Source organism: Macadamia integrifolia, unplaced genomic scaffold, assembly GCF_013358625.1.
Source record: "Macadamia integrifolia cultivar HAES 741 unplaced genomic scaffold, SCU_Mint_v3 scaffold522, whole genome shotgun sequence".
Lineage (NCBI taxonomy): Eukaryota > Viridiplantae > Streptophyta > Magnoliopsida > Proteales > Proteaceae > Macadamia > Macadamia integrifolia.
Window position 1 is genome coordinate 169184 of NW_024870471.1, and position 15236 is coordinate 184419.

General features: G+C 37.8%; 2 protein-coding genes across 4 annotated transcripts in view; both read right to left on the bottom strand.

The window, feature by feature from the left end:
• The window catches only part of LOC122069028, a 7683-nt gene extending 5975 nt beyond the window's left edge, over nucleotides 1-1708 (bottom strand). Inside the window, exons 1-2 of one of the 2 annotated variants that reach the window (XM_042632960.1) lie at nucleotides 1507-1708; nucleotides 990-1055 (exon numbers count right to left, since the gene is read on the bottom strand). In XM_042632960.1, the coding sequence (XP_042488894.1) occupies nucleotides 990-1037 (48 nt within the window). In that variant the 5' untranslated portion in view covers nucleotides 1038-1055; nucleotides 1507-1708. Of the gene's footprint in view, nucleotides 1-989; nucleotides 1056-1397; nucleotides 1446-1506 lie in introns of those variants that run through there. The other variant, XM_042632961.1, reaches the window with a different exon arrangement.
• Nucleotides 1709-3786: 2078 nt separating this feature from the next.
• LOC122069024 (DUF21 domain-containing protein At4g14240-like) lies at nucleotides 3787-14312 on the bottom strand. Of its 2 annotated transcripts, XM_042632954.1 has the most exons (13): nucleotides 13919-14312; nucleotides 11535-11611; nucleotides 10689-10772; nucleotides 10480-10593; nucleotides 9677-9760; nucleotides 9432-9503; nucleotides 8168-8235; nucleotides 7127-7214; nucleotides 6953-7026; nucleotides 6510-6876; nucleotides 6114-6160; nucleotides 5936-6017; nucleotides 3787-4133 (listed from the first exon to the last, which is right to left on the bottom strand). In XM_042632954.1, the coding sequence occupies exons 1-13, from the start codon at nucleotides 14154-14156 to the stop codon at nucleotides 4023-4025; spliced, it is 1506 nt and encodes a 501-aa protein (XP_042488888.1). In that variant the 5' UTR covers nucleotides 14157-14312; the 3' UTR covers nucleotides 3787-4022. The 2 variants fall into 2 exon arrangements, with proteins under 2 accessions (XP_042488888.1, XP_042488889.1); XM_042632955.1 differs by lacking the exon at nucleotides 6510-6876 and having other exon boundaries at nucleotides 3998-4133.
• Nucleotides 14313-15236: the final 924 nt, after the last annotated feature.

Genomic DNA, 15236 nt, shown 5'->3' on the forward strand with positions numbered 1-15236 from the left:
GGGGGGGGTAGTACAAAACACCAGCAAGGCGAAATAAAAAGATTGTATTCACTTTACAACATGGATTGTCCATCCAAAAAGTGTCCTCTGGAATCAGCCACACACACATACATGCGCCTAAATGGACAAATATATGAATTTTCTGGTTGCATGTAATGAAGCAACTGAAAAGAAGTCTGGAAAATTTTAACGGAACAATGGAAGATCTAGTATGAAGACTCTTAGGCTCACCAGTCTCATAGTTTGTTCATACATTGAATATCAAGTATCAACATATTAATGTCAATAACAACAAAGCCGTATCCCAACTTAATGGGATCGGCTACATGGATCCGAGCAACGAAAAAGAAAAGTAAAAGTAATAGTGAAAGGAAACAAATCACAAAAACAGTAACAACGTAAAACATAGCTAGATGGGGTCTGCTACATGGATCCTAATTCTCCAAACCGGCTCTATTTGAGGTCATACTTGGGGTGAGGCCTAATCTGTGCGTGTCTTCCCTCACTACTTCTCCTATGGTCATTTTTGGCTTGCCTCCAGTTCTTTTAGATCTTTCTATCTGGATCAGATCATTCATCTTTGCTAGTGCATGAACATGGCCATACCATCTCAAACGACTTTCTTAGAGCTTATCATGGATTAGGGAAACTCCCAAATCAGTTCTAATAGTTCATTCTTTATGTATTAACCCTAAATAAAAATATAGAAGGGCATAACCAATGCAAGAGGCTCCCACCAATGCGGATTTTGGGGAGGGTCACGCAGCAGCCTTACACCCGCTCTGCGTAGAGGTTGTTTTTTAGAGTCAACCCATGACCACTAGGTCACAATGGAACAACCTTACCGTTGCTCCAACGTCTGTCCTCCCTAAATAAAAATACAATGACTAAAATTTTCAATAAATATCAAAGAATTTCTTGGAACAGAAGTGAGAGACGAACAAAAGTAGGTAGTAAAGCATATGAGTGGTATCAAGAACTACCCATACCTGCGGAAAGACCTCTTGCAGAGATATAAAGACTGAATTGAAACCCATTGAAGAGAGCAATTATTTCTGCACAAAGCCTCGCAAGATTAGTGGTTTCTTAATTTGGCAAAGCAATAACTAAAAAAAAATTGAATAACCAGGAAATCTCCAAGTGCCAAGACACTTAAATTTCCAAACGTTGTAGAGAATGACCACTATATTGTTGCATCATAGAGATCTCCTCTGACATGGAATATCAAAATCTAACCCAACTCATATTCGTTTAAACTCTAATCCCCATTCCCCCAAACACAAAAAGAAAAAGAGGAATCGACCAGTTCACGTTTCAACCAAAATTCGCTGAGTTGAACACATCAATCCACTTGAAGACGGCTAGAAAATTTTAGAAAAAGAAGGAAAAAGGGATACCAAGTAAAGTATTCGAAATTCAGTGCCATTTGACTGATACTCTAGTTCCACTCTAGATAATTGGAGAAACAAAGAAATCCTGAAAACAGATAACAGAAAACCAAATAACCTTATTTATCAAGCAAGCAAGCAAGCAAGGTTTCGCTCTCTGAAAGGAGGATGCGACGCTCTGGTTTACTCGGGAAGAAGACGAATGAGTTGCGTGAGAGGCGAGAGAGCTTTAAGCGAGGAATTGACGGTTGACCGTTGAGTGGAATTGTATTTGCAGTCTTCGTCTCGAAGAAAGAGAGCGCCGTAATGGAATTCATTACGTACGAGGAGCGTTGGGTTAGACAAGTGTCATCATGGGTGCATTGTGGGAGCATAGTGATTCAGTACTACTAGGACTGTAACCAGTAACTATAAGACGTAAGTAACTCAAGCTCAACTTTCCTACTGTCAAGTATTAACCCTACTAATGGTTTCAAAAACCGAGTGGACCGGTCTGATCAATCGGATTGAATTGGTATCAGCCGAGACCGATCTACTTGTAGGATATAAGGGAAAATGGTCCAAAGTTCCAATTTAAGGAAAAAAAAGAAAAAACCATAACCCTGCAACTACCTTACTCCTGGAAGACTCAATTATTAATAGGGTGGTGCTTGAGCCCACACATTTATAAAAATCAAGCTTACCGGTGCCGGGTAAATTTTTTTTATAAAAACTTCATTCAAACAACGAGGAAGGGAAATGCGATAATATAACATTACAAATACAATCAATTCTAGCTTTAAAAGCTAACCGATGAGCTATAGATACCCCACTCTGGGGTGAAATAGGCCGGATTGGGTCGGGTGTCTTAAAACCTTAATGCAATTCTAGGTCTTCAAAATTCAACTCAGGCCCAACCCAATACTGTTGGGTTCATGCTCAAGCCCGACCCTGCCAGGTTCATATGAACCTAATCCAAAACTAATTGACCCTATCAGTTCCGGGTTGGGTCGAGCTGGGTTGGGTTGGGTTGACCTTGGCTTTTGCAATGGTTGGATTAACCTTGATTGAACTGTTTTTTACATTCATATCTTATACATTAAAAAATTATAGAAAAATGAAATAACAATAGGAGCCCTAAATTCTGATATAAAAATTTAGGGTTAACTTTCAGGCTGGGTTGGGTCAGGTTGCGTTGGGCTGAGGCTTCAACCCGAGCATGATCCAACCCTTACCCATGGTTGGGGGTTTTCAATTCTAACCTGCCTCAGGGTCAAAAAACTTAGCCCAAGCCCTGTTCAAGCTCAGGGTGGGCTAAGGGGTTCAGGTTGTTAGGCCAAAATTTCACCTCTACTGCTCCCATATTTTTTAACCTGGCTAAAATATACAAAATCCTGAGGTAAGTGTTTTAAACATGCCTATTACTGAAAAGTTTGGTTATTTCTTCACAATCAGTCCAAATTGTGTTAGTTTATGACTTCTAATCGCGGCACCTGCTAAACTACCCTAATAAACTATACGGTTATAGTACTTCCTGTAAACGTAACCATTGCGGGGTGGGTCATCCTATGAATTGGTATCCCCGCTGTGCAACATGCTTGTATTAGATTTTTTTTTTTTTTTTTTTTCCATTGATATAAATGAGATAGGAGCTGGAGAGGAACTATTTCTGATGGTGTGAAGGCCTTGAGCAAGTCCACTCTTGCTTGGACTTTGGATTGGGACCAATCGGCAGGATTAGGGATGGTATAAGCAACCCTGTCGATTTGTTGTTGCCTACACCCAAGCATAGGAATCCTGTCGATTTGTTGTTGCCGACACCCAGACATAAGGTGCAAAAAGACCACATTGCCCCCACCCATGTACTGAAGATGCTCTTGCACACCCTCCCATTACCCGCGTGCATTGGTGTTGCCTACACCAGACTGGCAAGATTCTATCTCATTTGAAATATATCTAAAACTAGAGTGTTTAGCCAAGTTTAATTGTAAGCAGCTCCAACCTGATCTGTAGGGTGTTGGCTTCTGGTCTTGCTTTCTGGAACTTCCATAGAACAAGCTTACAATGACACTAATATAGTTAGCTCTTTTCGGCTTTTCCTCTCTCTCCCACACTACAACTCGGAATGAGAACCTTTCTAGGTGGAGCAAAGGAATAGCGATTTCGTTCTATGAACGCATTCAAGCACAAGAAAATGGAAACTTTTCAACCAATGTAAATAATTATTATGCAACCAATTTAGAAATAAACAGAATACATTAGTTATAGTATATTCAACATTTTCTTTAACTAAATTAGATATACTTTTAATAGAAATATTTTTCTCCAATTTTCAACCACTTTCTAAATTGTTACTATTTTCTATCGTAAAATAGTTCATGAGTTTAACATCCAACCAGAAGAAGCATAAAAACCAGGATGTCCAAATGGATGTGATACCTAAAATTAAATAAAATAACTCTCATTTCCAACCATTGGAAAACCAAGAAGAAAAAAAAAAAAAAAAAAAAAAAAATTATGTGCATAAGAATAGTGTTCAATCGAATTACAAGAAATTACATTAGCTCTCTCAGTATGGAGAAGAAGACTGACTTCACCTCTCTTTGAGATGCTCTTCTTACTCAGGCAGATGCTAACTCTAACTGTATTACATACTCATCGTTTGTTCAAAACATGCGGCTCCCCAAGACTCTCTTGTAATCTTGTTGAGTTTGGATCATCCTCAGTTGATTTCTTCGGTGTTTGTCCTTGCTTAGCTTGGCCTCCCTGCAAAAGAATGAATGAGCTTCAGTGACTACTACAGACTCATTATGCTAACATTTGGAGTACCAATCTATAGGCTAATAAAGGCAACACTAATCATAACTTTCACTTTGTGAAAAAAAAAGAAGAAAGAAACAGCATGGCATTTCAGGAAAGGTTTTCCTGAACAGGAATAGACTGACCTCTTATGTTAATACACCAAGAAACACTACAAAATAAATTTCATGTATGTTCTTGTATTTATAACGTAGGTGGCAAATGTGACGGGGAGTCGCCTACAGCAACAGTTAACGTTTCAATCTCAAGGAGAAGTCCATATTTATTGTGAGATGACAATATATCAAATTTAGGATGGTGGGTACATTTTCTTGGAAATTGAGTTATATATGGCTATTCTATGTCCCACCCACTGCAATTGTACTCCATGGACAGCAGATGTCGGCGAATAAGCATGCTTTGCTTGCACCAGAAATACTGCCACCTTGGAGGCTACCCAAACACAGATTTAGGATTGGAGATTTCCCAGCATCAATAATGGCATTTACTATTTTGATCGCAAAAAAAAAAAAAAAAAAAAAAAAAAAAAAAAGGAAAAAGACCGATAGAGGTTGTGCAATTTAGATTCTTTTCCCCAAATCTCAAGAAAAAGTTATACTATTATCCTGACACCAAATGAGTGGGCCATTCATACAAAATAATGCTCATTCAGTGGAAAAGGGATTAAGTGAGCTCTCAATATGGTACTTAGTGAATGCTCACATCCTATGGCTAGTTTCAGGATGGAAATGAGAAACACATTCCCCCCCACCCCCTTTTCTCATCATTGTTTTGCAGGGAAAGCATTTAAAACAGTTAAGTTTCCCCATAATTTTACGAGGAGGGTTAGGAATGCAGATTTTTGGTTAGCTAGCAGTATGAACCAATCACAAGGCTGGACAGAGGAGGGCAAAGGGGTCTTGCTAGGCACCCTGGCGGTGTGTCCAGTCTTCCCCTTAGGCTTTTGAAAGTTTTGACAACAGAAACTGGCATTAGGACACTTCAGATTTTTCAATTACACTCCTAAAGAAAGTAAACAATAAACCAGTGTCACCTTTAAAAATTAAAAGCAACTAGATTAGGTTATTCACTAAAAGCACCCACAACTATTACTTGGAATACCATACACCAGACAGTAAGAATAGGAAGTAAGTGAATGCAGGAATGCATGAAGCCTACTTAGAAAAGGAAGACAAACAAATCTTTCTTATCTTTCTCTCCAAATATCTCTTGAAATCAAGATTTTGCAGAGAAATTTTTCCAGTTAAGAACAAAGGAAGGAATAAGATTTCGAGATCACACTGATTAGTAAAGCTCCATTTCAATCGCAATTGAGTCAAGATAACAAATTGTAACTTGACCATAATGAATCTTTTTATGATTTTAAAATGTTGCAATATCCTATAAACCCAAAATAAATCCATTGAGAATTAAGCCGGAAAAGAATGGGGTTGACAAAAAATATTTCATACTTGAGAAATGACACTTTCTTGGTGACCAACTAAATGAACAAGTGCTTTGCTGTTCCTCTTATATTTAATAGCATAGGTATACTAGTGTAATCCTTGACTGTCTGTAAGTGGTGAGTGAAACTTAGTTGATTAGAAATATGCCCCAGAGAGATTTGCCACCACCTCTTCACATTTTTATCTTGTTCATTACATTTATAATAAATGGAGGATTATGTCAAACATTTCCCCCCCTCATTTCTGCTACTAGGCTGATAATAAGCAAGAGACATGCAACATAATGGATAACAGTGTACTTACTGCTCCCTTCTGACCAGTTAATCTCCGACTCGATGGGGCCCGTGCTACAGATGAAGCAGCAGCAGCTGCAGCCACACGTATCCTAGAAAAGAAATAATATATATCACAGTCTGGTACCTAATGTGACCATAACTTTCGTGCCGGTAAATAATTCCTGGAGTGATATATTGTATGTTACCTTTTATGTACATCCACGTATTCATCAGTTTCATCCACAATCTCCTCCTGCATTGATGAAAGAAATTAATGAGTTGAATTATTGGGATCCCCCCACCCCCGAAAAAGAGGAAGATAAAAAGAACAGGAAAGACTGCATATAAGCCTGGTGGCCCCGGTCTTCAGACTGGAACTACCTCCTAACCTATATGCCCCCCTACATGATCATCAACTGAGAGCATCTCATTGATGTGACACCTCTCATTCACTCAGAGATAGGTCAAGGCCATGGACCTTTTCCTACAGGTTACTATCTGGCTGAGAGGTGACAAATCCACCAGATGTTCCAGATAAATGAGCATGCATCTACATACGGGAGAGACATGGAGCTGGGGAATGGGAGCTCTATGTGAATTACTTGGAGAAGTTCTTCAAATACATCCTCCAAGGTGATGATTCCAATGACTTCTCCATCTTCAATATCCTCTGACAGGCGGGGCAATCCATTGGTTGATGCATCTTTTTGCTGCCTGTTTATCTTTACTGGCCTTGAATGAGCCTTTTCAATGTCAATTATGCTTTCTGATTTTTCATCCTGCTTATTGAGCAAAGGAGTAGTTAATTTGGACTCCCCGCCGATGGATTTGTTTTCTTCAAGTTGTTCTCCATCACCAACAGGTGGAGGATTTTTGCTTTTCCCCTTAGCCTTCACAACAGCTGCCATATGACTGCTCCCTTTTTGAAACTCATTCAATATATCATAAAGAGGCATATCTGCAGGAACCCTGGGAACATTGCACGTATGAACATTCTATACTTCAGAGTTCAGAAAAGAAAAGGCAAATTGTTCACTAAGCATACCGTGGAATCCTCCTAATGGAAACAGCACTGACTGGGGTCTCCGTTTCAGCCCTCACTGTCAGAAGACTTTTCACCTGACAACAGAGAGAGGGAGAGAGATTAAATCTAAATTGAGCTAACTTTCTGTACAAACAAATATGAGTTCCAAGATAAGGTTTAGATCCTTCAACCCACCAGCAGGAGTCCAATAATGTTTTTTGGATTTCCAGAATAGACAGGAACCCTACTATGGCCTCGAGCAAGAATTTTTCCAATTGCTTCCCTGAAACCAACAAAAGTATAAAACATCTCAGACAGAAGAACTAAAGAAACCCACTACAGCAGCTCTCTTTTTAATCCACTGCTTCTGGATACTCAATGTGACACTGGAATACCATTTCAACACAAGGATATGGGTATAGGATAAGTGCCTGACATGGAAGCCAGCAGTCTGACATTTGGAGACAGGTGTGAGAAGATTACTACCACCCCATTTGACACATTAATCCCCCCCCCCTCTTTCTGACATTTTAGAGGAAGAAGAAGAATTTACCCCCCTCGCATTGACACATTAAAGCCTTTTCCAACACATTTTAGCTGTGTCCCCAAAGGTGTATCCATTTTGGAGACAAATTCCCATATCCTAAGTTCTGGGGGTCAGGTGGAATTGATTGCTTCACAAATCCCCGTGCCAAAATTCATGTAATGTAGGCCTTTACCACAGTTTTCAGGATGTATTGTAGTAATTATAATTTCATAGAGCCTGTAAAGAAATCTAGTCTTCCATGAGATTCATTTCCTTACATCCCAACTCCAAAAGCCTCAAAGGTATAAAGTGAGTTACATGATAATGATAATTAAATGGATATAATGCTTGAGTTGTCTAACCTTTAAGGTATCCATAAGATTTTGTAAGATTCCCATGTGAAACAGGGACAAAGAATATAGAGTTAAGAACTCTTGAGGAATTTATCTTGCCAAAATATCCGCAATAACTTCAATGGCACTTTGTACCAAAATAAAAAAACCTTCCGTGGCACTGGCTGAATTGATCTCAAAAGGAAATTCAAACTGGGGACTCAGATTTCAGCATAAAAAATGTATTTAATGGAAAGAAAATGTTTCACGATTCAACAAGTATAACAGGAGAGGGAATTTTGCGTTTGATACTATTGCATCCAAGACAAATTAACAATAAAAATTAGTGAAATATCTCAAAAAAAGAAGAAAATTCACCAGTCTAATTTTGAATTGACATCCAAAGAAAATGTTGATTCAATTGGCGTCATAGCCTCCTCAGCAGTCTGTTCACAAAATTGACAGATTAAAAGTTTCAAAGAAGTTAATGAGTCAAAAAAGCAGACCTATGCACTGTGAGGGGAACAATAGGTCAACACCAAAGCTAACATAGTAATCCATTGAAATAACACAAAAGCAACCAGAACTAGTTATAATTGCATAACCACCAGATATATCTTGTTAAAAGAGAGGTTAGCTGCTTATGTCCCCCCTTTGTGAGTTCCCCCCACCCCTTCTCACTCCATCTCCATATCTATATCCCTTTCTTCCAGAAATATTGCTCTTTATCAGAAAATAAAAATAGATCAACTATAAACCATAGACATACCTGAAGTATTGAAATACTCCCCATCAAAAAAATCCCCCTTCAGAAATAATAATAATAATAATTAAAAAAAAAAAAATTCTTTTGCAGGCCGATAACTGGTTTTCACATAAGGTGCAAAAACCAGCCCCGATCTCAACTTCTACTTGATTACATGCCCATCAACTTGTTTGTGTTTGGTTCATTCATGCAGTACTAGATTGATAAAATTATGTAAATGAAGGACACTGTTAAAAGAGAGATAAGAAGGGGAGAAAATAAGAAAGAGAAGAAGTATAATGAGAACAATAAAGGATGAAAGAAAGCAAGTTAGAAAGCTTTCCCCACACCATTTGATAGTTTATAAGATGAGTAAACCTGACAGCTGCACTCCTGAAATGAAATAGAAGAGCCACAGTTACAGTTACAGATCCAAAATTTACATTATGATGAAATACCCACATAACACTCCCCCTTGGCCTGAGGCATGGGTGTGACAAATTCTACCCTGCTTTAAGACGCTTAACCATAAATGTACATATACCTAGTTGCAAATCTTTGCAAGAAGGTGGCTAAAATAGTGATTCAAGCAACTATAACTGAAGTGAGAGCATATCTTACATAAGCTTAAGTACAATTATCAGTATGCCCATAAATGTAAGCAATACAAATGTATTAGCATACCAAAATGACACAAGAAGTAGAGGGGATAAAAAGCTATAATTAATTTCTAACTCAACAGTACAAATTAATTACATACAATCATAGTGTCTCAAAGATTGTGAATTTAAGATACACGTCATAAGCAAACATCAATGGGATATACGAACTTTTTCACGCAAACATGCAAATCCTAAAATAAAGCCACTGACATCCTCAGTCTCATGCAATATGTACCTTTTCGGTTAAATCTAGAGCTCCACTAATAATAGTTGTCTCATCATGAGTCAGCTCACCTCCTTTGCCAGCCTATAATGAGTGAAAGGAAGAAATAATTAAGAAGAATAAAGGTCACCGTATGAAGAGAACCAAGAACCTTCATGCATACTTCAGTATTGCTAGCATTCCTCAACACATCTGTACAATATTACCATGAGATAATTTAACACATTGCCTGCACTTGTAGTTCTAAATAAGCCTACCTCCTGGCTGTGAATAGAAACAAGAGCTTTCAATTGAGCCCTCCTAAACAATGCTTCATTATGTCCCAGTACCCAATCCAAAACCTGAGAACAGATAACCAAGTTATGAGTTAGTATAAAATAGATAAGCAGCTGGTAGATATCCATATCTCAAAGGCAAATTTCTAACTAGAGCGATATGGAGGAATCAAGTAAAGCATCAGAGATAACAGTCGAGGCAGAGGTGCATAGATGTCAGGCATAAAAGCCAAACAGAAGGTAACAGTTGCATCATGCAACATCTATTAAGCACCACAAATGAAGAAGGGGAACATAGTATATTTGTGAATAGTTTGGGTAGTATATTTGTGAATTGTTCGGACAAAGTCCAGGCACAAGGCAAATAATTCAGCTTGAATTTGAATTCGTCTGAAGGATTTGAGATAATCTAGATTTAAGTTTCATGAATAAATTAGCCCAAAAATTCAGAAGCTTTACAAAAGCTAAATAAAAATAAAAAATAAAAAATAAAAAATAAAAAATTTAAAATTTAAAACAGGACCTACTCATTGGTCATTCATTTTTGAAATGTAAACATTTAATATCTATTATCCAATTTTTCTGCAGTTTGCATTTCGGATCCAATGTCACAACTTCTTTCAAACTGCCAAGTCAAAATACACTCAAATTATTCTCTTCAACATTATTAACTGAAAATGGAGGTTCTAAAAGATAAGTTTCTTCTTCACCGGTGATACATGACCCTTATTACTTGTGAAATCCAAAAAACTGTCAAAAGCTCAAATAACTAGACTGGGGATTACCTTCCCAATAGGATAAGAAATGGGATAGCACACTATCATCAGAATACGCACAAGCCATACAAAATTTGCACCTACAGCTAGACCATATCTTGTGCATATTGCTTGTGGAATAACCTGAAAAACAATGAAAGAAAATAAATTTTCATTTCTAATTAAGAAAATCTTCTTAATTTTTGTTGAAGCACAAAGAACAAGGAAATGCTGCATACCTCTCCAAAAGCTAGAACAAAAGTTACAGATAGCACAATAGCAACAAATGGATGGAATATCTTATCCAAATATATGGGAAGGGCCTGCAGGTAGTAACAACATAAACCACTACATGTTAAGATGCTGAATTTGATGGATTAAATAAGTTCAGTTCACTATGAAATTCAATTACGTGGAATAAAACAAGTAAATGCTCCACAGGAACTTCTCCAAGGTCATTAAAGAGCCTCTAAAACAAGCTTTCATCTTTAAACAGAATAACCATCTTAAGGATACACAGTAAGATCAGATTACAAGAAAGTGGGGGGGGGGGGGGGGGTGTATTTTTTGCAATTACAGATTAAAAATAGTTGCCAAAAGGTTCAGATGATGACACACGATATAACATGCAGTTTTAGGTTCAGCGTTTATACAATCGACAACATCACAATTTTTAAAGAATTATTATTCTTAAAGATCCGTGCTTATCTACCTTGCAACTTATGCCTCTGTCCAGCTTTTTTTTTTTTGGGGGGGGGTGTGGTGGGGCAGTAGCATCTCTTGATGCACATTTAGCATTTTTCTCTTTTTAACCCTGTAGATGTAGACAACGCAAGATTCCCCCCCTCCCCCCACACCAAAAAAAAAAAAAAAACTTTAGACGGGTGGTCCTTACAACCTGACAAGGCAGGCTAACTATTGTTGTCAGTAAAGCATTGCACATGATTGTAGGCACCCTACATTTCTAATCAAATAGAAAGTGAAGTAGCATGCTAGAGCTAGAACTTAATGAAAAACACATATCCAATTTCTGATATAAAATCAAAATTAAATCATTAGAAGGGGAATTCCAGGTGCTCAGTTACCTCCATGGCACAAGCATTGCATAGAAGCAAAGTCACGAGGAGCTGGTGTTGCTTTTGAACAACTGGAAGGATAGCAGCTGGAAAACGAATATGCACAGTAAAAAATGAGCCACAAACATAACGACAGGAAATTTTCCAACTTTCATAAAATATGTCTGACCTACATTAGAAAAGCAAATTGTAAGCATACTGATACTCCCTATGGCTTTTGCCAGGTACATTCTGCCATTCTATATACTACTTTGGGAAAAATCCCAGAGAAAAGATATGCTTTCAGAACACCTTCTCCCTATTGTTTTGGCCCCACTGCTGAATATTGTCCAAAAAAGTAATGGACCAACTTCACAAGGCACTTCCTAAATGGAAAATATGGCTTGGAGTATCATAGGTTGAGGATACAAGTCAATGCTTTTGATACAAAGCACCTCCTGGTATTGTAAATATATTGGCAAAAACGTAACAGCAACGACCATATAATACAGAACAAACTCCAAAACATTTCAGAAATTTTCAAGACCCTTACTTTACATTTGAGACTTTGAGTTGAACTCAAAACATTAAGCAGTGGCCCTCATATCAGAATTCAATACAAACAATCTTCATATCACAATTTTCTTTGGAGGGTGAAGAAATACATGTTCATAACAACAGATGGAGGTTTCTTACATATATAAATACATGCAGTCAAAAAAAATTCTGCGTATCATGGATGGAATATAATTTATACCTCCATACCTGCTTTTACTTATTTTGTATACATTTGTGTACCATCATGACTGTTATCCTCTATAAAAATGATAAAAACTGCTTCATTTATAGGTAGAATTTCTTATGCCATGAGTTAAAAGAGAATTCTTCTACCGTATGGAATTTCTAGTCAAAGAGGATAATATTCTCTGCTGGTTTTATTGAACCAGAAAAAAAGCTTCCCATTGTTAAATCCCTCTTTCATCAATTTCTTGTTCCCTTTCATTTCGGGGGCTGGGGGTGGGTTTGCAATGATACAAAACATAATAAAGTTCAGAATATGATACAACAAAGCCTGACAGATTTCTTCAGGAGTACAATTAAATGAATAAAACAGAATCAATGTTGGGGTCTGGGACAGAACTACTTGTTGGGGTTCCACATTGAAGGCTGAAGTAATAATCCCACATTAGAAGTTGGTATCCTGATGTGGAGACTTATAGCTACTTTGGGCACCCTCTCCTTAATGGCTAACTTTTGAGGATGAGTTCTACCCAAGTCCCTAACAAGTGGTATCATAGCTGGGGCGTGGCTACTTCGGTGTGCCCCTAAGGATGGAGAAAATCCCTTAGAAGAGGGGTTCCACACGAAAGCAATAATCTCATATCGGAATTCGGAAGCATACAACCTGATGTGAAAGTTTATAGGTACTTGGGCACCCTCTTCTTAATGGCTAGCTTTTGAGGATGAGTTCTACCCAAGTTCCCCATCAAGTCGAGGGCCAAGATTCTATCCTAGTGTGATCTTGGTAGCTCCCGTGTGGAGGGGGAGATTGACCACGTGGAAGGCTGAAGTAATATTCCCACATAACGACTCAGCAACCCAGCATCTTGTACATTCTATAGCGGAAACAACTTTAAAGAGCACATGTTTGTAGATCCATCAATATATCAAATTTCCTCAGTAATGACAGCCGTGAGAATTTTTGTGTGGACTATTCAGTAAGAATAGTTTTTCATAACTGCATGTCAAGACCGCCATTTATCACTTCCAAATTATTTGCATAAAAGAATTTGAGCGCCATAATTTATAACTTCTATATTATTTCTGCATAATTAAGTGGAAAGGATATCAATAACATACTGGTGACCAAGAAACAAAAATAAACTATGGTGCCAGACCAAGAAAAAGGAGAATATCGATTGACAAAGTCTAAATTCCAAATTCACATAGGCAGTCAGTATCAGCATTCCGTAGATTCAGATGCTAACGTTTCAGATGGAGGAAATTACAGAAAAGGAGAAACCTCAGGATTCAAAAAGGTGGGGGGAAAAAAAGGACACCTTAGTTAATGATCTCTAAGCTACAGATCCTGAAGGACCCAAACACGATAATCCAACTTCCAGATGCACATTACAACTATTCTAATAACAAAAATTAAATGATATTAAATACCGCGATGACTAGAAACTCAGCTGGGAACTCCTATTTTTACCAATTTCTAGCCTTCCAAATAAAAAGAACCAATTCATCATCTAATTTTCCCCTTTCCGAGCCTAATTGCAAAGCAAAACCGAACCATCTAACGGTGCCAAACATTCTGTTAAGAGTACTGCATTTTCCACTATCAGATACAGGAAAGAAAAGAGGAAGCAAACGAAACCGATCATAATTAAGGGAAAAAGAAAGAAAGGTACCAGCTTGCTTCTTCTCCGCAGATGTTCCACTCCTCTGAAGGATTTCAAGGTCAACGAGACCAAGAGACATCAAACCAAGCGTGAGACCAGACATGATACCAGCAAAAAGCACCAAAAAGCATGAGATTCCTGCGTAAAGGTACCATTGAAACGATCCGAAGGCGATGTCTTCTGCTTGCAGAACGAAATCTCTCCTCGTCATCCGAGCTATGGCCAAAATATTAATGGGGAACATCATCAATTCGCTTCCTCGATTCAGCAGAAGAAGCAGAATTGGAAGAGATTGAAACGAGAAGAAACAACTGAGGTCTCTAATGAAACCGGCCCAAGTCAAGGGAAATCCTAGGCTCTGTTTTTTGTTAATTACTTCTGGTACGATAAAGCTGGAAGAGAGAGAGAGAACGAGGGAGAGATTAATAAACAACGAAAATGGTATTTTATATACAACTGTCCAAAACTTGGGTCACATCACCTGACTAAATCGTCGTACGGAATATTCAGGTCAGTGACAAGTGGACCAATGGAGAGGTGGAATGCGAAGAAAAATGCCAGGTTGCACTCAACTTGCAAGGATATTTCTGTAATTGCAGAGGGCCCCACGTGCACACATGACCAGTTTCTGCCAATTCGGATCGGTCGATCTCATGGTTTTAAGTATCGGCCGGTTATTTATCGGTATGGTATTGCAAGGGTGTTAATCAGTTCGGTTGGTTTGGACTGAATTTGGTTCGTTTTTACCGGTTTTAGTGTGAGAATAAGTGAGACCAAAACATGAACCAATAAGGATGCACTGGTTTGGATTTGTTTTGGTTCAATTTCGATTTCTTATTGGTTTTTTTTTTATCCGTTCATTATGAGTTTCATCTCGGTTTGATTTTGTTAACATAAATATATTAAAAAATATGAAAAAAAAAATGTGTGTTATGAATTTTGGGTTGCCCTCAGTTTCTTATCGGGTTATATTGATTTTGGTCCGATTTTATTAGTTCGGTTGTGTTTAATTGATTTCAATGCAATATCGTTTGATTTTGATTCGAGCTAGGTTTTGACACCTCTATCATATTGGATACAATGGGTCAGCATCTACCATATCAAATAATTTTACCTTAAAAAGATACTAAAACATCATCATATTTGGACAATTATACCCTTGATTTGTATCATATCCGTATCGATCACATCGAATTAGTTATTGATCGATATTGTTGTCACCCAATACAATTGATAACAAAATGATAACAAAAACCATGGTTAATCCATATCATATTTCTATGGTTAGGTATATTTTGGTCAATTCATGACCGATCTAAACTAGATC

Bases quoted from the DNA above. Each gene is read 5' to 3' on its own strand.
- LOC122069024 (XM_042632954.1), bottom strand. From the start codon at position 14,156: ATGATGTTCCCCATTAATATTTTGGCCATAGCTCGGATGACGAGGAGA. The intron at 7,215-8,167 runs GTGAATTTTCTT...TGTTGGTTTCAG, and splicing joins GTCAATTCAAAATTAGACTG to GGAAGCAATTGGAAAAATTC. The intron at 4,134-5,935 runs GTAAGTACACTG...ATTCTTTTGCAG, and splicing joins TAACTGGTCAGAAGGGAGCA to GGAGGCCAAGCTAAGCAAGG.